Below are 22830 nucleotides of genomic sequence, written 5' to 3'. Positions count from 1 at the left end.
CCACAGGAAATGTTTGACTAAGGTGGAGGAAGAGCTTTCTAGCGACTGGAGGAAGGCTTCACAGTGTGCACCGGGGCGAGGAGCAAAAGTGTGCAGCATGTGTAATGAAAGTTTCGGATACACGAATATTTGAGTTGTGAGGATTGTACGTGAAGAAACCACCAGAGGGCCAAGTAGCGCAACGAAATAGTTAGCATCAATCAACTACACGGGTATATTCTTCTTCGCATGATTGAAGTCCTCCAGAAATTCCTTCGTGTCAGGGTGACCCGCGCCACAACGCTTCTCAGTACCGACGTAAGCCCGCTCATATGATGTTAGAGCCTCTTCATATCGGTTTTGCTTGGCGAGGATGTCTGCAAGTGTATGAACGCCGACCAATGTATCACAGTCATCAGCTCCTAGGAGTCTTTCGCTCTCTAAAACGAGGCGGCGGCAGACAGTTTCCGCTTCTTCGAGGTGGCCTTGTTGAATAAGCGTTTCAGCGAGGCTGTTCATGGTCAGCAAGGCTTCATGCCGTGCCTTCTCGTCAAGGTCGGTATATAAGTCGATGACGCTACGGTATCGCGTTACCGCCTCCTCGAGCTTGCGTTGCTTAATGAGCGCTCCGCACAGAAAATTCACACTTTTGATTGTCTCCGAGTGGTCAAATCCAGATCTTTTCGACCTGTAGTCCACAACCCGACGATGTATATCCTCGGCTTCGGCAGCTTTGCCTTGCATGTTGAGCAAAGCGCCTAAGGCACGCAAACCATGGTATGCGTCATCAGTTTCTTCGCCGTAAGCTTCTTTCCGTATACCGTGCACTCGTCGATGGATCGCCGTAGCCTGTTCAACACGCTCGTTGGTCATGTATGTGAGCACAAGTCCGGCCATGAGCGACTGTATCTCGACGCTGCCAGGTCCATAAACTCGTTCATATCCCTCGACCGCGCGCATATGCATGGCCTCGCCTTCTTCGTACTTTTTCTGTTTGTTCAATCGTGCTCCCAAGTTATTTGCGCTGTCCAGGGTGTCCAAGTGGTCGGGACCCAGCAAAGCCAGTCTGCCTTCATACGCTCTTCGAAACATCTTCTCCGACTCGTTGTATCGATTGAGAACGCTGATCGCTAAGCCAAGCTGATGATAGCTGCAAAGGGTATCTTCGCAATGAGAACCTTGAACCTCCTCGAGTGCTGCCAGTGCCGTACGACCCAGATTCTCCGCCGAGGTATGGTCCCCTATGACGTATGCAAACCGTGATACCATCTGGATAAGGCGTGCCCATGTCACAAGCAGGGCCCTATCTTCTGGGCGGTAGTTGGCGGCCTGCCGAGCGTGCGGGAAGAGGTATTGGCAGACCTTCCAGTTATCGTGTTCTGGCTTCGGAAAATAGTCCCTGATGATAGCGACGTATTTTTGCATCCAAGCTTTCAGCTCGCCATTGATCTCCAACCACCTCTTGGTAGTGTATTGCACTAGCCTGTGCATATTGAAATGGCATCCGTCGACGTTCGTTTTGATGAGCGCAAAGTTTGAAAGTACCCTCCAATCCTCGTCGAAACAAGCAGATTTGATCGTTTTATCACCAGCTTCTCTCTGCTGAGCCGCACGCTGGCGCCGCCTAAGATAAAACCGCTGCCGTCTGCTTTGGTTCCACCAATTGAAGCGGGGCTGGAACGGAGTTGTTGAGGCGGTTACTTCCTCGCCATATTGACCGGTGAGAAGCGTCTCCGGAATGCTCTGTCGACCAAACAAACACATCAGCGACAGGAGTCTTGCAGCCGAAGGATTTGTCTGGCGCACATACTGGAGGGACAGATGCCATGTCTTAACGATCGAATTCGTCCTGTTGGTGTCCCGACTCGTTTCGTGGGCACTTGTTTCCAAGAGCTGCACTGTTTCTTCACTCGGCGTCCGGATCCTCTCAATAGCTTTCGAAATTGTGAGGCGTGGGTAGTTTATGCTGATGTTTGTCGCAATCTGAGATATTGCTAGTGGCATGAAGTCGACCGTCTTAACAAGCTCCGCAGCTTCAGCTTCGGTATAAGTGACTTTGCTGTTGAGTTTCTTCTTCAGCAGAGCAATCGCTTCAGATTCATTCATCTCATCCACATCGATGTGGTATGCGCAGTTTCCAGTAATCATCTGCGCAGCCTCAGTATTCCTTGATGTAACGAGAACAGACCCTCTTGTCGAAGTGGTAATGAAGTTGCGAATCTGTGGTATGGGTGAAGCATCGTCGACGCTGATACTGGATGCGACTTTTGGTGCAGGCGCAGTCAGGACGTCAACAGAGTCGACATTGTCGAGGATCATGGTCCACGGACCATTCGATTCGTCTTTCAACCAATCGCGCACCATAGTAAAGATATCTACCGCCTTCTCGTCCCAGCCTCGAAGACCGACTGCTTTTGCTATCTTCCGGAAGTCCTGGGCGACAGCAGCCGGCGTATTAAATGTCACCCAGAACACCCAAGTGTCCGGTGCGGCTTTTCGTACGCGATAGCTGTATTCGATGGCTATGCGAGACTTGCTAAAACAGCTGTCAGTCAAAGACATGCACTGGATCATGGCAGGATCTTCCACTGCCAGCATCATTCGAGCACGTACCCGACGCCGCCAATACCTATCAAAGCCGATCTTGACCCAGGTTGACATCGAGTCATAACATCATACATCACGCCTCGCTCCACGAAGTCTGCTTCTCGCTCGAATGGACAAGTGCTTGTCGGTTGTGGTGAAGAAATCTCATCTGCAGAGAAGACATTAGCCTATGTTTCTGGAAGAGTGTCGAAGAATAGTATACACATACTGGCCGAAGGTGGTGTCACGTTTGACAGCCCATAATGCATCGCCTCGATGTATCTTCGAATGACTTTGTCCGCCTCGCTCACATCGCTGTCGTATTTCACGCTTACAATAGACTTCCACCCACGTATGGCTCCTCCATCGCCAGGCTTGAACAAAACCTTGTCAATTATTGTCTCCAGCTTCTTAATTTGATCAAAACACTCCTCAATCGCGGGCTTCAATGCCCTCCTTGCATCGTCTGTCAGATTCTCGATTTTTGCATTCGTATTTCGAAGCGCAAGAACAAAAACAGGTAGTCGAGTGCTGACATGTTTGAGCGCATCCGGCAGACTGTCCTCTTTCTTGCGATATTCATTGAGACGCTCAGCGACTCTAACGCTGATATCGATAACTTGAAGAATGCTAGCAGCGACACTAAGAGCTGCGAGTTCCGCCATGGCGTTGCGGGTAGAATGGGAAGACTAGCTGAAGACAAAGAAAACGTAGACAAGGGGCAAGCCGCAAGAAGAAGTCATCGCGGGGCCTCCAAAAAGACAGGATTTCTGCAGGGTGACGGCGCAGCAAGGCTGCGACAACTTGTGATGCATCGACATGGGTGGCGGCAACAGTAATTCGCTGATGGCGCGTACAATCGAAGCGCGAAGGATGCCGTGTGATACGCCAAGAGGCAGCCGCCACGGTGGAGAGTAAATTTGCATCTGAGAGATATTCACAGGTTCAGGAAGAACTAGGAACAAGTCTGGACAAAACAGGATGAGGAACTGCAAATTGGCAACGTGACGCGCGCAGGTAGAAGCTGTACGGCGGCAGGGGAAACTGAGCCCTGGATGAATAAGTATCAACAATCTCACATACACTGTTGGTCATCTTCGTGCGTGTGAGTTAGACTTCGAGTGACATCTTTTCGAAAGCTTTGCCCGGCATTCACGTAACGAAGCTCATGCTGTCGTACTTTGCGAAAAAGCGCAAGGCGGGAAACTGCCCCCGGCCTCCCCAGGACCAGCCACCAGCGCAAACCTAAAACATGACGGAAGCGAGGGGCACGTAGGATAGCATTCAAAAATAAAGAACAGTAACAACGCACACCATGTCCGATCGATATCATCGTAATCGCGATATTATTACTAGGCTTTCATTCCTAACGTCTGCATGAACTAACGCCGTATCCCAGGTACTAGTCATGTATCGTACCGATTATTCTACCTGAACTGGATATCTTGGAAAGAAAAAAGAACTAGAATGAGTACAACTCCCTCGACTTACCGACGCCTTCGTAACGGAAACCTAGTGCCTCCAGAGGCACAGGGTCAACGATATTACGCCCATCGAACACGTACATGGGCCGCCGCATCACCTGCGAGATGCGCTTCCATGATATTTCCTTGCGCATTAAATCCACGTCGCCACTATGTACTGAGTCTCCGCGAACATGTACGGGACTTCCCTTGTTGCTGAATTCGTCCCATTCTGTCAATATGACCACGGCGTCGGCATCGGTACATGCGTCATAAGTCGACGAGCAGACTGTAAGCCTATCCTTGATGCTTTTCGGGTGTGGATTACTGGTCTCGATATCCTGACGTATCTGCGATTCCTTGACTTGAGGATCATAGATTCTGACGTTGGCACCTTCTGCAAGAAGGTTGTTGACGACTGTGATGGCTGCTGATTCGCGGGTGTCTCCTGTGTCCTTTTTGTACGCAAAGCCGAGAATCGCAAGTGTCTTATTCGAGAGTGAGTTGTACAAACATCGCACGATGCGGCGGGTAAATCGATCCTTTTGGTACTCGTTGATGTCCACTACTGATCGCCAGTAGGCAGCGACTTCGAACAAGTTCAGTGACTCTGCGATGTATGCCAGGGACAGAATGTCTTTGCGGAAGCAAGAACCACCGAAACCGACCGATGCTTTAAGCATTCGAGACCCAATGCGCTTGTCTAGTCCGACGGCGTAGGATACCTCATCGATGTCGGCACCCACGGCTTCGCACATGGCACCCAACGCATTGACACTGCTGATTCGTTGAGCAAGCAGAGCGTTTGCGGCCAACTTGGCCAACTCCGAGCTGAACAGGTTGATTGTGATGATGCGATCCGCGCTGACCCAAGCAGAGTAAATCTGGGCTAGGGCTCGTGCAGCCGCCAGTCCCTGAGGTGTCTTTAGGGAGCCGATCAGTACACGATCGGGATTCGAGAGGTTTTGAATGGCGGTTCCTTCGGCCAAAAATTCGGGGTTCGACAATATCTCAAACTCTACTCCAGGTTTGCTTGTTGCTCTTAGAACATCTCGAAGTGTGTCCGCCGCTCGGCACGGTACAGTGCTCTTCTCTACGATAATCTTGTTGTCCGTCGCTACAGCCCCAATCTTTCGGACAGCAGACTCCAAATAGGACAGTTCGCTCGCATGTCCTGCACCCTGACCCAATGTCTTGGTTGGGGTATTGACACTCAACAAGATGAGCTCAGCTTCGGCAATGCCGCGGTCGACGTCGGTGGAGAAGATGAGGTTGGGCGCCCTCTTGTTTGGAATGCCATCGCGCGATGGTTTGACCATATCCATGAGGCCAGGTTCGTATATGGGGAGGTCATCTGATTGCCATGCAGCAATGCGCTTGCTGTCGTAATCGACTACCGTTACCTGAATGTCCGGATTCGCGTTCGCCATGACTGCCGAAGTTGGCCCTCCCACATATCCTGCACCAACGCAACATATCTTAGTTATGCGGCCAAATGTTTTGGACTCGATGCAAGGGCGGTATGAAGGTGCCGGAGTGGGCGCATCTTGCCGTGTATGAGTAGACATGAGAAGCATGAGAGAATTGGGAGAAATGAATGTGAAGTAAGACCCAACTGTTCTGTTCAGTTGAACGATAATTGAAAAAGTGGCTGTGGAAGTCTGAAAGATACCTATAGGTACACAAGGCTATCGAGCTCTCGAATGAGATATCCACAAACCACGGACAAGTACTGAGCGACCGCACAAACTCATGCTCGTCTGGACGGCTATCGGCATCTTCTACTATCGTTTACACAATCCCGTTTTGGCGCTTACAGCTGCCGAGGATGGGCCTTGGCGGATTGGACGGTCTGAAAGCGTTTGTTTAGGAGTTGAGCACTGTCGCAACGGAAGTGCCGGGGTCGCCACGCCCATTAATGGTGTGCCTGCCAAGCCAGCCTTAGCAACGTCGGATGTAAAGCCTGTGATGTAATCCTTAGTATGGGAACCCCACAATACTCGGCGAGGTTTGGCTTTTGCTGCTGGGGTTGAGCAAAGTGCGCCTATGCGTTCATACTTCCGATTAGTTCCATTGCAAAATTTCTAGATTCACGCCAGGTTGCTCGACTTTTCTCCATCCGGTCCGAAGACAGCGCAGAGGAGCAAAGTGCTACGAAACACTAACAAAAATAGATCATGTTCAGCCTGCTAATACCGGAACTCGGCACCGCATAATCACAACGAGTTGAGACAGTGTGCCTAGATAATGGCTGGACTAGGCACCATGGCGCAGTTGATGGTAATCATCTGATTGGGGGGCCAGCACATAGAGGCAGCCATTACACCCTATTTACTCACACTGGAGATACAGTACTCAGATCCGGTCCATCTCCGTCTCAAGCTACTAGGATTCATCGTGTGACACGGCATACATCATGCTTTGCGGGGCGCGGACAGACACGTATGTGGTGAGGCTAAGGCGTCAGCCAACCGTGGTAGTTTCCGAAACCGAGAACTGGAAGCGAAGCAGCTTTGTCTGTCATAGCCTCAGTGACGCTATAGTGTTTCTCTACTAACCCCTGTCGGCCCAGATACCGGCTCAGTCAGCTCAATTTGAATGAATCTTTCACTGTACACAGCCATATCACCAGACCGGACACGACTCTCCTCAACGTCGATCAACAAACACAACAGCACCATGGAAGAAACCGAAATAGCTCACGCCGAGCCAGTGTCAACGCAACCGATCAATGGTGAAGAGGAATATATTGCTGAACAGCCTTTCAGAGAGCACGAACCGCTGCTGGATCTCGAGGGTCAATATGGGGGAAAGCAGGAACTTGCTCATCGAGCGACTGAGCCGGCCGCCAGTAGGACGAAGACATTCGTGTTCCTGGCAGCTTATTTCCTGATGAACTTGAGTCTTACCTTCTACAACAAAGCAGTCATGGGTTCGGTATGTAGCACGCATCAGATCGGGTACAACCATGGAGTTAATAGAGCATACAGTTCCCATTCCCATGGATTCTGACAGCAGTACACACCGGGAGTGCTGCTCTTGGAAGTTCGGCCTTCTTGATGTTCGGGCATTTCCAGTTGACGCGACTGACACCCCGCGAGCACCTGGTACATTTTATGTTCTCGCTCCTATTCACTTTGAACATCGCAATGTCGAATCTGTCGCTGTAAGTAACCATGGGCTCACCTTCAACTCAAAGTCAATCACTAACGAGGGCTTATAGAGCCATGGTGTCGGTTCCTTTCCATCAGATCATGCGGGCAACGTGTCCACTCTTTACGATCCTAATATATCGCCTCGTTTTCTCCAGGAGATATGCTATGATCACATATCTATCCATCGTTCCTGTAATGCTGGGTGTCGGCCTAGCAACCTTCGTTAGTAATATCTTTGTACGAACCGCATATGAGACATATACTGACTTCGTACACCAACCCTCAGGGCGACTACTACTTCACCGCCCTGGGTTTCACTCTAACTCTTATCGGTGTGGTCCTCGCTGCCATAAAGGTGCGCAAACCCCGAAGGATCGTGAACATTACTCGTGAAGGATGCTAACAGTCAAAATAGACGGTCGTTACCAACCGTTTGATGACAGGACGCCTGCGACTACCCGCACTGGAGCTGCTTCTCCGCATGGGTCCCTTGGCTGCTGTGCAATCTCTGCTCTACTCCGTACTCATCGGCGAGTTCTCAGAGTTCCTCAGTTTCGTCAATGCTGGGCATTTGACAATGGAGAGGGTTTTGACAGTCTCAGGTAACGGCCTACTCGCGTTCGGCCTCAACGTCGCGTCTTTCGAGACGAATAAGCTTGCAGGCGCACTGACTTTGACTATATGCGCGAACTTGAAGCAATGTCTAACTATCGTATTGGGAGCATTTCTGTGGGACGTGCCTATCAGCCCCATGAATGGAGCCGGCATACTTCTGGCTTTGGCAGGCGGAGCGTGGTACAGTAGCATAGAGCTTAGGACAAAGGCAAGAGCCAATGGATGAGCGAATGAATTCTCGCGTCACACTTCTCTTAGCGTGGCGCGCTAGTCACGATCCCAGATGTGCACGTCTGACCGATCGCTTGGGTCAAAGCGAAGCGCCAACGTTCCGTTCTTCCCGTTTTCCCTGCCGAGTCTGCCTCGCTCCATAAACCTCTTTTGGGATCATGCAAATCGTGCAAAACCATACTAGATTGCCATGGGTGACGCCACACCATGCCTTGCCACGGGGGTACACGGCATCCAGCGAAAGGCGAGCGTTGCTTAACTGCGAGCGGACTAAAATTAGCACCCACTTACCATTGATCATATCATAGTCAACTCTAGAAGGTTGTGGCTCAACACACATGCGCTATGCTTCGTCCTAGGACTCTCGTTGCTGGAATCCTAGCTTTTGCGACCGTGGTCTATCTTTGGACTGCGCTACATCTTGGGTCCTTCGACGCCGTACACGCAGCCACAACACAAGATGCGCTCACAAGCAACATCAAAGAGTCCCGTCTTCACCTGCTCGTAGTAGCTACCAGCAGCGGCCTTGATTTATGCCGCCTTCTCCTCTCCGCCTCTATTCTCTCGTATCCAACTCCGGTTTTGATTGACTGGGCTGGAGAGGGTGCATTCAATGCTGCAGAAACCCACCTTGCGAAGATCGCAGGTCCTCTTCGCTACCTCGAGAATCTTACCGCCATACAGGACACCGACATAGTCCTTCTCCTAGATGGATTCGACGTCACCTTCCAGCTCGGCCCGGATATTCTGTTGAAACGGTACTTCGAAGAAACGGCTGCTGCAAACGAGCGTTTGATCGCCCAGTATGGCAAAAGGCATGTGCGCAAACACAACGTCTACAACAGCATCCTTTTCGGGCCGGATAAGACCTGCTTCCCTGAAGATATACAGCGTTTAGCATGCTGGATTGTACCCCAATCGCCTCTCCAGCCCGACGCATTTGGCCCTTTTACCGACGGTTGGGGGGACATGCAACACGCAAGACCACGCTGGTTGAACTCCGGCACCATTATGGGACCCGCTGCTGAAATGCGAGATATGTTTCGTGCGACCCAAAAGAAAATCGACAAGACGTATGATCCCGAGTATGTGCTGCGCAACTCTGATCAGAAGTATTTGGCGGACGTATGGGGTGACCAGGAATATTCGCGTATATTGTCGCATGGAGATATGCCTTACGGGATACCTGAAGAGGTCCAAGAAGTTGGTCTACCGACGCTTGAGGAAGGTCAGGAAACTGAATATCACATTGGCCTAGATTACCGATCAAGCTTGTTTCAAACAGCCGCTGGATACAGGAACTATTTGGCGTGGATGACGACAAACCGTTCCTCGCTTCCTTCAACATCGACATCTATAGAGCCGTACCGGATCGATCTACAGGAAGACGTGCTACAATCTAAGAAGCCGTTTGCTGCCATTTCCGACGATGCAGCGTTGATGGAGACTTCATGGCGAAATGTGTCTCTCGGCTTCAACACTGTTACTGGTCAGGCTTTTTCACTGCTGCACTTTACAGGCGACAAGTCCCTGCGGGATAATTGGTGGCCTCGAATGTGGTATCTTAAAGAGGCTGAGCGCCTTCAACGTGCATCAGCTCAGGTACATGATCGAAAGATCGGATCAGATCCCATCAATGGGGTCTCGTGGATGAAGAACATGCTATATGATAGGAAAGAACGCGAGTCAGAAGAGAAATCAGGAGCTTGGAGTGATGAGGGAGAAGCGCTCTCGTGGGAATCCCTTTGCGGTTCACACGAGCGTGCTTTGTACAGTGGAGAGCCAGAATCTGAGGATGTTTCATTTGCGGAGGTTATATATCGTTGAGACCTGAAGCAGCGGGCGTTCTATTAATTACATCTCGATATCAGTATCCATCTTTTACACGAAATCGTTGAATCACGCCACATGGTATCTTTGACAAACATAAGCCCAATTTCGGTGTCCACACCAACTCGTGTTCACGTTCCTTACTGGAAATCCTGCGCTTGCTATGGTAACTTACCAAATAGGTGTCAAAAGCCGTGGAGAAACTACGCACCTTTTCGGCAGACCTGTTCCGATGCCTGCAACCATAGCCACACGCTGCACGTCCATCCGCCACTGCCCGGAGTGGCACCAACAACACACTAGCAAGCATCACATCCACCGCCGCGGCACGGCTATGCGATCCGACTAGCTCCAATGCAAGGTTGCATACTAGCAAGACGAACTGATATCACACATGGTTCATTGCCAGCACGCGCCATGCCCTTGCTCAAGTTCAAGTGCATTGTCAACCTCGGCCCTGTCACAACGGCACTCCAGCCGTGTGACTGCATTTGTATAATCGATGCGTGGATACAAGCAAGTCTCAACTGAGTACCTGGACGCCGCAGTCGGACGACTACCGACTCTGAGTCGACGGCGCCGGGTACTCGTCGCAACGACTTTCATACTCCTTGTCGCTTTACTCTTTGCTGCCAACGGTGCCCGTCACTTTGTTCCAGCTTCTATACCCTCATCCTTCTCCTCTTCATCGTCTGGCGAGAAAAGCAACCCAAAACCATCTGCCAACCTCCATCTGCTCATCCCCGCAGACCGCAAAGATGTAAATCTTTGCAAAACGATGCTCAGCGCTGCAGTGGCTGGGTATCCAACGCCAACGCTGATCAACTGGGGCGCTAAATTCGACGATAAGTCGCTTGTGGCTGGAGGCTCTCATCTGGCCAAGATCAGTGGTGTGCTCGAGTATCTGCGTACACTTGGACCGGAGCGCGACGACGACCTGTTACTGCTTGTGGATGGGTATGATATCTGGTTTCAATTGCGTCCCAGTGCGTTGATATCGCGCTTCCACGCCATCAACAACGCGGCGAACACACGGATACGGCAGACCATGGGCTCGAAAGCAGCGGCCGCAGAAGGCATAAGTCAGAACATCATCTTCTCTGCGCAGAAACGCTGCTGGCCTTGGAAACCAGAAGATCCGCCGTGCTACGCTGTACCGCAGTCCTCGCTGCCAGACGACATTTACGGCCCGGAAACGGATACCGATATTGGATTCGAGAAGAACCCCTATGTGAAGTTTCGGCAACGCTATCTCAACTCTGGAGATGCAATGGGTCGCGTAGGGGCGATGAAAGCGCTCTTCGAGCGGGCGATGGAGAAGGCAGAGAAAGACCGGAACTTCGGTAGCGATCAAAAGATTTTTAGTGAGATTTTTGGAGACCAGGAGTTTCAGCGAGAGGTCATGAGGCAGCGGCATCGAAGTGTGTTCCAGAAAGTGGGAGATTGGTCGACCGGGAGGAAGAGCATCCTCAACCCGCAGTCTGAGCGACGCATGCGCGAGCACAAACAAGGAAAACCGGATGAGTTTGGTATCGGGTTAGACTATGCTAGTCTACTCGGTCACCCAACCGTGTTTGCAGAAGAGGATTCAGCATGGGTCACATATAATGACCCCAAGTCTATTGCGCAAGCTTCTGCCGAGCTCAACATCGCGCCAGTACGCGTCCACGACCTCGCCCAAGACATTACAGACTCGCAGCCACCATTCCGTCCAGCAGTCGTCGCCCCCGGTTCCATCTTTCCTGGAGATAAGACCTGGCGTGACGTCCCTCTCTACACCAACATGTGGACGAGCGTCGTCCCTGGCCTGATTCATCACAACGCCCATCGAGACGGGCTCAAGTCGCTGCGCGTCTCGGTCTGGGATCGCATGTGGTACTTCAACTACTCTAGGAAGTTGTACGAGTCGAATGCTGCTGGGTCAGTTGGTCCTGTCGCTGTGGTGCATGATGACGAGGGGAGGGAGCAAGCGTGGTGGAGTCCGATTGCGGATAAGGGTGGAGCGAAGTCGGATAAGAACGAGTGGCTGCCATGGGATGATATATGTAAGGAGTTTGAAGGGGAGGTATTCAGGGACATCTAGATGGTTAATTCATTATTTAATATTGTTTTAAGAAAGCTATAGACATTCCATGCATCTACCATTGGCCTACGTACATCTATTATGGGAGCTTTGGAAGACACCGTTATGTGATGCCGGAACAATCGCAGAGGTAGACATAGGGTCTCAAACGCTCCAGAAAAAAACACGAGTTAAGCAGGCTCGTACCAACTCTCAGGCCCAGACTACCATCATCGCAGCACCCCCAACACGAAGCATACCCATTGACGACCCAGAGAACAAGAAATCACATGAACCAATCGGTAACACCATCCCAGTCGTTGAAGTAATTATCATTCCTCGTCGAGCTTGGACTCCCGGCAACTCCAGTGTGTTTCAACTTCATCGCCTCTTACACAGTGGGCCATTCTACTGCACTCATGTTTGCTCCATCGTGCGTCCATCGAGTATCGTTTGTAGGTACAGTAGGAGTCTCCGCCTAGTTAGACTCATAGTAAGATTTCTCGTAGTTGTCTTCATCACTTTTATCGTCGTTGATGGATTCGATGTCGAAGTTGGAATGCGGAGGTGTGGGAAGCACTTCCCAAGAATCCTGGCTGCAGATTGTACTGACGAAATCGTATTCAGCGGCATTTAAATCCGGGATGCTCTTTTCGATGTCAGTTTCCAGGCGGCAGACAGTGTTGAAAATGGGACGGCGATAATCCTGTATGGGCGGATCTAAGTCTACGCAGTTGGGCTGGAGTAGTGGTGACATGTGCTGCGGGAGGTCGTCACCGTCGTGGGTACCAGGCCAGGTAGCAGTATCCAATGAGGATACATCTGCTGTTGCGAAACTTGCTGACCGCACACCTGGAGTAGGATAGGTATTCCACGCATGCTCTGCCTCCAGCCCATCGTATGGGGCTATGAAGGGTGACTGAGAAGAGTTCCCAGGGGCCGTAGGGGTGCTTATGTCAGTATCTGTAGCTACATCCTTGGATGTAAGAGCTGGACCCTCAGCCACAGGTCGCTGGGCTGCGGAACTGCTGCCATACCAGATGAGTTCCCCATCGGCGAAAAACCTTGACCTTTTCCTAGGCTGTGGAGGTATATCACTGCATGTGAGAGGCGTATCTAAAGCAACTACCACAGGACGTTGCCAACGGCCATGGAAACGTGAATTGACGATTGTACGTGCATCGTCGAGGTAGGGCCGTTCTCCTGCAAAGCCATAGGCTAAGGACGGAGCTTGAATCTGGCCATTCGCTGTCTCATGTTCGGCAAGTAGAGCAGCGTGCGCCAAGTGCATCCAGGGGGTCGTAGACATGGTGGGTGGCATGTTCGCTTTTGTAGGAGAGTCGAGGATCACAGGATAAGACGTACTTGTAGTTTGTATCGGTGTCGACAAAGGCGCTGATTTCTCTTGCTGAATATCTGAGTCGTGGGTGGGTGGGACAGAGACTGTTTGAAGACTCTTCGACGCGAGTGCACGGTATGCTGCGATTGTTGCTGCGTTCTGTGCGTGAGACGAAGATGTAGATGTGATGGAGAACTCCGAACAATGCAAGTCTTTCTGAACACACTTCGCTTCCAGAAATCTGGATTTGGATGGATACCGTCCTGATGAATCTGGGCAGGCAAGAAACGCGGAGACTGGAAAAAATCGTGACTTCTTTCGCTCAGGCTTTGGGCCACTCAAAGAGCGTCGAGATGGCATTGCTTTGATCTGCCATGGCTGCGACTCGCTAGGCGGCGTGCACTCCTCCGGTCTCAACGCTGTTCGCGCGGGATTTCTTGCAGCGGCCATTGAGTTCGGCAGAAACTGTGGTGCCCAACGAGGCCTGTCAACATCAAAGTAGGTAGGTTTTGTAGGTGCGGCGCTTCGAATATGGGTGTATGAATCTGCCATCCGTGGTCGGGGCGGCTGTTCATCGTCGAGACGTAACGCAGCAATTGTCTTACACAACGCGCTAATACCTCTTTTATGGCATCCTTCTGCGGTCTTACTAGAAGTTCCTTTGCCCTCATGGCGGTTTCCACCCCGCTTGCCTCGCCGTCTTTTGCTTCCAGTCGGGGTGGGTACGAAATCGAAATTCTATTTCGGCTCAGTGGGCGACTGGTCCAGCTCTGCTAAGATACTAAATCTGTTCGCTACAATAACTTAGGAGTTGTCCAATAGGATCTATCTGGAAGCCAACGTACGAGTAGGAGTAAAATCATGCTGATGAACACAAGTCGTCAAGCAGTGTTTGGCGGAGATGGCTCTAGTGTCGCGTACTCGACAATCGGAGCAGCGACCGTCTTTTGAGGGACGCGCAAGCTTGGAGACTCGCGTGGAGGTTTTGTCATGGTAGGATGGCTGAGCCTTTCCTAGAATCATGCTAGCGGTGTAACGAAAGGCGATGTTAGACTAGGAAATATAGGGCAAACGAGAAGAAGATGACGGGATCGTAGGTTCAGGATTTCGGTGTTGTGACGTGTGGTAGGAGGGAATGAAATGGAGTATGCGTAAGATAGCCATAGCGTTGATCGTGCCATGTGACAGAGGGGTGTTTCTACAGAGGAAGGAAGCGCTGGCTGTGCAACCATGCCTATGGTCAAGCCTTCCCGGCGTAGCACTTGGCAGAAATGTTCTCCAATCCGAGAACACTACTGAGAACCTTCGCGAGGAAGGCACGACCGGTGCAACCCGAGGCCGACATAGATATTGATGAGGTTGGTGTGCGGTCTTCCATCTCGACTTCGAGGTTGACAGGACCGCGCAGAGAATTATCTGCACAAATGGTGGGTTACTGAATCGCATCCTGTACAAGCTAAATGGCATTGATCAATAACCTGAATTATAAAAGATGGACACTTCTACTAGGCAAACACCACATATTGCCCAATGTCATGGCATCAGTGCCTGCAGTCGGCACATCAGAACAAACTAACAACCGTGATACTCGGTGGCTAGGAATCCTCATCCCTTCACAACACCGTCGCGCCGTAGCTACGATGGAATTCAACAAAGGAAAGTTGTGGTGTTTCATGAGGGCTGGGGGAAGATGACAAATGGAGCTTAAGCTAGGGCCATGACCTCAGAGGTGCTTAGAGCTAAAATTGGTGGGGAAGCCATCTCTCCATCTCTGCCTGGACTTCTCTGCTGTCGACTAACCCCACCTAGCAAATACCCTCGCCGCACACTTCTCCCGTTCCAGGGCGCTCCAGGATAATTGGCAAGAACCGCGAAGCTGCAATTACCTGGAGCCGCTTCCGCATTCGCACCCGCACTTTCACCAGCACCTTCCCAACAATCATGGCCGACACCGCCGCACGCACAGGCTTCGCGCAGAAGCAGCACCGCCGCCCAGGATCGCGCATCGTGCCTGCCATCCCATACCGTCTGTCTAAATCCCAGCCATCTGCAAGACCCATCACGCCAGAAGGCTCCAACAAAGGCACCGCCGCTCAGCCATCTGAGCCGCAGCCGGAGCCGCAACCAGTGCCGGAGAAGCAGGTAGAAGAGCAAGCCGAACAGAAGCATGCAGAGCCCGTACAAACTCCTCTTACGCCCGAGTCGAACGTTTCTGGCGCCGTAAAGAGAGAATTGCCAGCAGACGCCTTGGCTAGTCCATCGCAGAATGGACACAAAGCATCAGCAGACGCTCATGGTGGGTATTCGCTATGGGCCGCTTCCCATGTTGAGCACATACTAAGTTTCGAAGATACAGAAACCCACGTCAACGGCCATGCCAACGGACATACCGACGAGAAGCCTCCCCCGCCGACGGAGCCCAGCGCCGAACCGAAGCCAGCCGTGAATGGGGTGCATCGCAAGTTGACCATACCCGCTCATCTGCCCCCGCCCTTCTATCCTTCGAATAAGACCGATACGCCGCCAGCAGAGGGGAGTGACACTCTGTCGCACCGACACCAGCTCAGTGCAGGCGCCCTGGTCTTCCAGAGCGCAAATGAGTCACCAGCACCTCCTGTGACATCTCAAGAGCCAGAACTGCATCCGCACGAACAGCACTCGCTGCCTCGTCCGCCGCCTGGCTTTGGTCCCCAGCAATTCGCGCCCTATTTTCCAGGTCATGCTCAACATCCCTCAGAGGCAGGAGCGCCCTGGCACATGCCCCCGCACACAGTTGCGCCGCCTGAACCCACATACACAAACGGCTCTGAATTTCGCCTTTCACAGTTCCCCAGCGGTCCGAACGGCTACCCGAACCCTTACAATAGTCATTTTTCGCCGGAACAGGCAACTTTTGTCGGAAATGGTACCCTCACCTCGCACTCGCAGTCACCGAGCAAAGCACGATTTGGCGAAGCAGTACCGACTTCAGAGCATGGCGATGAGCATCATGCCTTGTCTTACCAAAACGGTACTGCACCTCCTGCCGAACGTCTGGAGGAGTCGCCTTTCGAGCTTGCGGGATATCTGTCTACACAGTTCGGGAACCCCGAATTCGCTGATTTTGTCCTCCAAGTTCGGTCGCCGGAATCGGTCCTGGTGTCAGTACCGGTGCACGGCATCGTAGTCGTACGCAGCCCAGTCATAGCAGAAGCCATCCGTCGTAGTCCTGCCCCAAGTCATCGTAGCAGGGATGCGCGTCGGCTGGTCGATGTCCTTGCACTAGACCCTTTCACCACCAGCGAATCCCTGGAAGAAACTGTCAGAGTCCTGTATGGTGCCCCACTTCTTTCCGCCCAGACTTTCCTGTATGGTCTCGCACCTTATATGTACGAGAGTGAGCAAGCGTCCCCCTCCAACGATGCTCGCCGGCGCATGCAACAAGTTCTGAGCTACATCGCGGCAGCGAGGACTTTCCAGATACCTAGCATGCAAGCACGTGGCATCGAGATTGCAAGGATGCTTCTCCGATGGGACACTGTGGAGCAGGTCTTGCAATACACACTGCAAGCCAGCCCTGGACCACGGCCGAGAGCCGAAGGTCCTGATACGGATGACCCCTTCATCTCAACGTTGCTGAACTACGCTCTCGAGTTCGTCGCCTTCACCTTCCCGGTTGACTTCAAGCTCTACTCGATAGCACCTGAATTCTCCGACGCCCCGCGTCTGCCCACGGTCGTCGAAAATCGCCAGGCCGCGCATAATCCACGGCTAAGCAAGATTCGCTTTGGTGATGCGCCGACGGAAGAGGACCACCAGCCCAGCCATGCGACTGTCGTGTTGTCGACCATTCTTCTATCGCTGCCACTTCCACTCGTAGAGCGCCTCTTTAATCATCGTGCGACAGCTAACCAGATCGGCTGGACTGGTGTTACTAAGATCTTACGGGATGTCATCAACGAGCGCGAAAACCGGCGCCAGATAGCTTCGCGAAGCCAGTTGAAGCCGACTCAAGATGGCACGATCCCTGACGGGCTGTTAGACAACGTGTATCTTGAGGAGCGCGTGGAACAGGTCGAGCCATCGCCTCTTCATCCTTCCGGCCATCGGTTGGCGACAAAACGGGTCGCTGGTGAGACTTGAGGGGCCGTCCGAACAAGTGGAGCCTCAACGACGTTATGTCTTTCTCATGTCAACATTCGATATCGGCACGCCTTTTCGGGCCGGATACATACAAATCGGGTAGGTTCTTTCCTTAGGGTGTATAGCATAGTGAGCATTCATGGGCGTTCACGCAGGCGTTGTGAGCGAGTCCTTCCACCATGACCTTTCCTTCGGTCACCAAAAGTACGACACGACATGACGAAGCATATTCCCCCAAGATCACGACAGTATGGCAGCTTGACTTTGTTTTGTACATCATTACGGCATGTTTCCCTTTCTCTATGATGATGGCGTCTAGGGCAAATGTGTCGAATCTAGGCGCTGCCTGGTATACAATTGTGAAGGACGAGATCTGAAGGTTTAGATAGAGCGCACGCAAGGCGGGAAAATAGTATTCATGGTAGTTAACGAATCGCCCAAATGTAAAATGTGGAATTCTATATCGACGTTGGTACAGAACAGCAAAGCCTAGTGATCCATCTCAGCAGGGATTACCTCGGTTAAACAGACGGCTATTAGACGGAAATAATGACCAGCACGTTTCGTGACGTGCTTGTCGCCGCACGCCGTTGTTTGTACTTCCTAAACTTCGGCTAAAGCACCAGACATTATTAATAACAGAAACCCCTAACGGGACCCCGAACCCGCAAAAGTAGAAGTCCTGCAGCAAGCACGTTTCGCCAAGTGTTGCTCGGTCTTAACTTCGAGCGAGTTGCTAATGGTGGAGAAGCTTGAGTAAGGAGGAGGGCGTGTGGTGCAGCCCGTATTTGTATTGAGAACCGTCTAGACGTAGGCCCCAGTCAGGCTTTCCGAAATTTAGTATATGATCTGCCGGACCCGCTTGTCTTCTTCAGATCTCTTTGCGATCTCTTTCGCGTGCGCGGTGCCGTCAACTCTATTACAATCTTGTCACTCCCTTTTTCTTGTGTGTTTCTTGGGCGCAGTAGATCGGCTGAGCCGTTATAGCGACCAGATCCTCGGGAAATAAACTAATTCGACCCTTACTACCGACCGAATCAATCCGCCGTGGTGATACTGAGAAAGATTGCCAGCGCTGTCGATCACGACAGTTGCAGCCACGGGACTAGGAATGGAACCTACCAACATCTTGTCGCTAGAACGCGATACACAAACAGCAGCGGCATCGGATGCGTCAACGACTTTCGATGAGAAACCAAGTCATCAGGCGTCTCTTGCTTCATTGCACAGCGCGCATAACTCTGTGGCGAATCAGGATCATGAGAAAGGCCAGCACGTGACCGAAGCTACGAATGACGAAGGCGCTGCAGGTTTAGGGACGACGTTGGAGCCTGTTCGGTCAGCGCATCCTAGTGTGAAGGATGTGTCCAAGATACCAAATGGAGGGTTATGGGCGTGGTTACAGGTGGTTGGTGGATTTTTCCTGCTGTTTAATTCTTGGGGCATCATCAACACATTCGGATCCTATCAAGCATACTACGAGACCAACCTACTCGCCGATTCGAGTCCCTCTTCCATCTCATGGATCGGTTCTATTCAAGCTTTCCTCCTTCTCTTGGTCGGCGCACTCACTGGTCCGATATACGACGCAGGTTACTTCCGCGAATTACTCATTGTCGGAAGTGTCATGTTGGTTTTGGGCCAGATGATGCTCAGCCTGTGCCATGCGTACTGGCAAGTGCTCCTCGCGCAAGCTTTCTGCATCGGTATTGGAACAGGCTGTTTGTTCATCCCTAGCGTGGCTATTCTTTCCACGTACTTTTCTACCAGGATCGGAACTGCGATTGGACTCGCCGCATCTGGGTCGTCGTTTGGAGGTGTCATCTATCCTATCGTGTTCCACAAGCTTCTCCCCCAGATCGGATTTGCTTGGACGACAAGGGTTTTGGGGTTTATTATTCTGGCGACGATGATCATACCCAATGTTTGCATGCGCGTTCGCGTTCTACCAGCAAAATCCCGCTCTCTCCTCGATTTGCGCGCCTTCTTGATGCCGGCGTATAGTCTCCAAGTCGCTGGATTCTTCCTCGGTTTCATGGGATTATATATGCCGTTCTTCTACGCACAAGTCTACGCTATCCAGGAACACATCACGAACGAGAGTATGGCCTTTTATCTCCTTGCTGTTATGAACAGTACGAGCGTTTTTGGTCGTATAGTACCCAACTTGGTAAGCCCAAAGCCATTGCATCTAGTGGTTACAGTTTGCTAACTTTTGTTCAAAACAGTTCTCCGATAAAGTCGGCCCTTTCAACGTAGTGATTCCTTGCACTATCATATCGGGTCTCCTCTGTATATGCTTCATAGCTGTCTCATCTACCGCTGGTATAGTCGTCCTCATGGCATGTTATGGTTTCTTCTCTGGATCTTTCGTCTCGCTACCACCCACCATCATTGTCCATCTAAGCACCGACGCGCGAGACAAGATTGGCACAAGACTAGGTCAGAGTTTCGGTGTCGTGGCTATCGGTTTACTTGTCGGAACTCCAATCGGAGGCGCGATCCAAGGTCATAGCGGTTTCGATAGTCTTTGGGTTTTCGGAGGATGTTTGCTATTCGGAAGCGCGGTGCTGCTTGTCACTGCGCGGGTGGCATTCAAGGGATGGAAGGTTATGGTCAGAGCATAAGGCATGTGGATAGCTACACCACGCAGATGGTAAAGAAGTTATCATGAAAAGTCTATGTAATATATATTAGAAAGGGTTTATTCAATTCCAAATGTTCGTCACAGGAAGGAAATTCACACTCAAGCACATCATTGTCCCTCACACCACGCTTTCAAGTCTTCGTTGTAGCCTTCCCACATTTTCTTCGTCTTCTCTGGGAAACCAAATTGTCGGGCTATAACGTTCTCGCCCATGATGAAGGCCAGTGCGCCGCTGAACACTTCTTCTTGCGTAAACTTCGTGCCACCAGGGATGGTGTTGCTGGGCTCGAAAGTGAAAGAGTGCGTGCCTGTGAACACATACGGTAATGAACCAGTCCATGCAAATGAGATAGGTGTGTTGTGCTGTAACTGTCTTAGATGATGCTCAACTAGAGTCTGGTAGTCACCTACTTCAATCGAGGCGTCTATTGTTTGTCCAGATGCGAAGACGACGCGTATCTTGTTTCCTGATTCAACAGGACCGAGTGGGCTTATAGAAGTGAAGAATCCTTTGTGGTATTTGGGAAGGGATGCGAAGTCGAGGAACTTTGCGCGGACGCTTTCTGGTGGGGATGCAATGTCAATGCTTGCTGTGACCGTCATGGCTGTCAAGTAGTAGTTGGAAAGCGATGGTGATTGAGCAGGTTGATGATCTTAGCTCAGTGTTATGAAGGCGAGATTGAGTTTAGTAGTGATGAGAGAAGATGGTGTACTGGACCACTGTTATATATTGAAAACTGTGTCAGCCTTTTTGTGCATACATGTCTATAGCTGGAGTCGCCTAGCGAATACATCGCTAAACCCTTTGCGGCTCAATACGCGGGCATGCACACGAGGCCTTTTTGCAGGGCTATGTTGGCATTGCATGTGGCGCACGAGGAACTCAGTATTAAAGTCGTGATGGGAGAGACTAGAACGGGGCGTTGCGTGCAGGTGTGAGGGGTTCTTATCTCGCCCAATGAGCCGCAAGCGGTTAAGGTTGACCCTGTATTCGGCCGAGATGCAGTCAGCCCATCTCTATTCCCACCTTCCTGTTCAGCCATCTCGTTCAATGTACTGCATTCGTTCCAGGTGTATGTATCTCATGAAAACCAGGTTCGGGCCATGGTCAATGTAGCTGGCCGTTCGAAAGGATGCTCAACCTGCCGCAGACGCCGTGTCAAGTGCGGTAAGCGCCGACCGTCTGCATATTGGATGTTAGGCTGACAATATCAAAGACGAGACCCATCCTACTTGTCAAAGATGTGAAAAGGCTGGTTTCCATTGCGATGGACCACAAACGACCGTCTTCATACAAGGTAAGATTGTCAAGTCTAGAAGGTCGCAGAAGCCAAAGAGCAGCGTGGCAGACACAGATACTACGACAGTATGGAGAAGGCAAAGCGTGGAAGAATCGACATCGGCCTCTCCTGACCACCATCTTACAATTCCCGAAGTCAAGATCAGGCTCAACAAGAATGAGGTCTACATCTGCTATTTGCGCCGCCATCTGCTCCCCAATGGTCCCATCGACCTAGGGCTCCAGGAGCTCCAAGCCCCGGACATCGGCATAGAGTATCCATCGACAAAAACAGCAGATGCTCCACTATTTGTCCAAGCTTCGCTTAGTTTCGCTACCCTCTTCTTCGGTTCGCGATATCAACAAAAAGAGATTCTCACCCAGGGCTACGCTATACACGGTGTAGCTCTCAAACGACTGAATCAAGCTTTGGGTCTACCAGAACGCCGTACGCACGACGATGTCATCGTTTCCGTTGTCATTCTGACAATGCTTGAACTCTTCATACCTACTGGCCCTAAGAACTGGCTCAAACACATGCTTGGATTGGAACAGCTTCTGGCGTTACGTGATCCGGAATCTTTGGTATATGCATCGTTTCGAACGCTGGAGCTGTACAAAGGTGTGCGACACATGATACTGATTGCATCCTTGAGGAACAGAACACCTTCTATCTTTGCGCGACCGCAGTGGAAGACTGTATTGAGGACAGCACTTTCGTTGGAAACTCCGGAAGAACAAGATTTACACGATGTGCTCGCAGATTGCTCGGTGCTAATGGCCATTAGCGATGAGCTTTTCAAATCTCGGCATGTATCTGGCTCAGGATATTCACGACGACGAATGGAAATCCAGTGCAGATGCCAGGAATTGCTGTCATTTCTCGGAGCCTGGAAACTCAGATGGGATAATAATGAAGAGAACTTCTATATCGAAGAAGATTATGTCGAAACGGACACAGCTGGGACACCGTCACGTACTATTTACAGGTTCATGAACGACTCAGTCGCGCGGATGTTGATGTTGTACAACACAGCTCTGATCTACGTACTCAGAATCATGGCTACATTGGAAGTTACACAGCACAGTCCTTACCGTAGCCCGAACGATGTCTTACAAGGAGGTGCAGACGCAAATATCATCACCGAGAGTTCTTACTACCCCATCATCCATGCAGCAGGGCTGGATGTCGCCCGCTGCGTCAAGGACTACTTACAGCACAAACGTGCGCGTGGAGACATGGACTTTGCTTCTCCTGTCGTTCAGTGGGCTGTGATTACTGCCGGGAAGGCACTCCTCTCTGAAGAAACCGAATGGATGGTTGGATTCTTGGAAGGAGACGCCACGTTTGACGTGGCGAAGAGGGCGTGGGAATTCTAAAAGTGCATACAGACTTCTTGTAATTTGTAAGTGAAAGAGACCGGTAGCCGAGTGGCTTTTTTGCAACCAATTTTGTAACTGCTGATCAAGGGCAGTTCTCCTATATCTGGGACATCACCTTATCGTCGTCAAACGATTCGAC

At 51.3% G+C, this 22830-nt stretch overlaps 9 protein-coding genes across 9 annotated transcripts; 5 read left to right on the top strand and 4 right to left on the bottom strand.

Moving 5' to 3' along the window:
- Positions 1-204: 204 nt before the first annotated feature.
- ALTATR162_LOCUS1684 (uncharacterized protein) lies at positions 205-3230 on the bottom strand (the record flags this gene model as incomplete). The annotated part of the gene is made up of 4 exons (XM_043309282.1): positions 205-882; positions 1879-2233; positions 2659-2734; positions 2795-3230. 4 exons carry the CDS (start codon positions 3228-3230, stop codon positions 205-207), a joined length of 1545 nt encoding a protein of 514 aa, XP_043165217.1.
- A 797-nt stretch (positions 3231-4027) lies between these two features.
- ALTATR162_LOCUS1683 (uncharacterized protein) lies at positions 4028-5458 on the bottom strand (the record flags this gene model as incomplete). The annotated part of the gene is made up of 1 exon (XM_043309281.1): positions 4028-5458. One exon carries the CDS (start codon positions 5456-5458, stop codon positions 4028-4030), a length of 1431 nt encoding a protein of 476 aa, XP_043165216.1.
- A 1249-nt stretch (positions 5459-6707) lies between these two features.
- Positions 6708-8024, top strand: ALTATR162_LOCUS1682 (uncharacterized protein; the record flags this gene model as incomplete). The annotated part of the gene is made up of 5 exons (XM_043309280.1): positions 6708-6965; positions 7019-7194; positions 7252-7405; positions 7470-7538; positions 7599-8024. The coding sequence occupies 5 exons, from the start codon at positions 6708-6710 to the stop codon at positions 8022-8024; spliced, it is 1083 nt and encodes a 360-aa protein (XP_043165215.1).
- Positions 8025-8374: 350 nt separating this feature from the next.
- Positions 8375-9856, top strand: ALTATR162_LOCUS1681 (uncharacterized protein; the record flags this gene model as incomplete). Its single annotated transcript, XM_043309279.1, has 1 exon — positions 8375-9856. One exon carries the CDS (start codon positions 8375-8377, stop codon positions 9854-9856), a length of 1482 nt encoding a protein of 493 aa, XP_043165214.1.
- Positions 9857-10361: 505 nt separating this feature from the next.
- ALTATR162_LOCUS1680 (uncharacterized protein) lies at positions 10362-11942 on the top strand (the record flags this gene model as incomplete). Its single annotated transcript, XM_043309278.1, has 1 exon — positions 10362-11942. One exon carries the CDS (start codon positions 10362-10364, stop codon positions 11940-11942), a length of 1581 nt encoding a protein of 526 aa, XP_043165213.1.
- Positions 11943-12399: 457 nt separating this feature from the next.
- ALTATR162_LOCUS1679 (uncharacterized protein) lies at positions 12400-13242 on the bottom strand (the record flags this gene model as incomplete). The annotated part of the gene is made up of 1 exon (XM_043309277.1): positions 12400-13242. One exon carries the CDS (start codon positions 13240-13242, stop codon positions 12400-12402), a length of 843 nt encoding a protein of 280 aa, XP_043165212.1.
- Positions 13243-15201: 1959 nt separating this feature from the next.
- Positions 15202-20009, top strand: ALTATR162_LOCUS1678 (uncharacterized protein; the record flags this gene model as incomplete). Its single annotated transcript, XM_043309276.1, has 4 exons — positions 15202-15556; positions 15611-17371; positions 18456-19552; positions 19611-20009. The coding sequence occupies 4 exons, from the start codon at positions 15202-15204 to the stop codon at positions 20007-20009; spliced, it is 3612 nt and encodes a 1203-aa protein (XP_043165211.1).
- A 128-nt stretch (positions 20010-20137) lies between these two features.
- Positions 20138-20632, bottom strand: ALTATR162_LOCUS1677 (uncharacterized protein; the record flags this gene model as incomplete). The annotated part of the gene is made up of 2 exons (XM_043309275.1): positions 20138-20392; positions 20441-20632. The coding sequence occupies 2 exons, from the start codon at positions 20630-20632 to the stop codon at positions 20138-20140; spliced, it is 447 nt and encodes a 148-aa protein (XP_043165210.1).
- A 501-nt stretch (positions 20633-21133) lies between these two features.
- Positions 21134-22688, top strand: ALTATR162_LOCUS1676 (uncharacterized protein; the record flags this gene model as incomplete). Its single annotated transcript, XM_043309274.1, has 2 exons — positions 21134-21197; positions 21247-22688. The coding sequence occupies 2 exons, from the start codon at positions 21134-21136 to the stop codon at positions 22686-22688; spliced, it is 1506 nt and encodes a 501-aa protein (XP_043165209.1).
- Positions 22689-22830: the final 142 nt, after the last annotated feature.

The sequence above is a fragment of the Alternaria atra genome (assembly GCF_907166805.1).
Source record: "Alternaria atra isolate CS162 genome assembly, contig: 21, whole genome shotgun sequence".
NCBI classification, from domain to species: Eukaryota; Fungi; Ascomycota; class Dothideomycetes; order Pleosporales; family Pleosporaceae; genus Alternaria; species Alternaria atra.
Note: the sequence above shows the minus strand (reverse complement) of the source record. Positions and strands in the feature narration are given on the sequence as shown.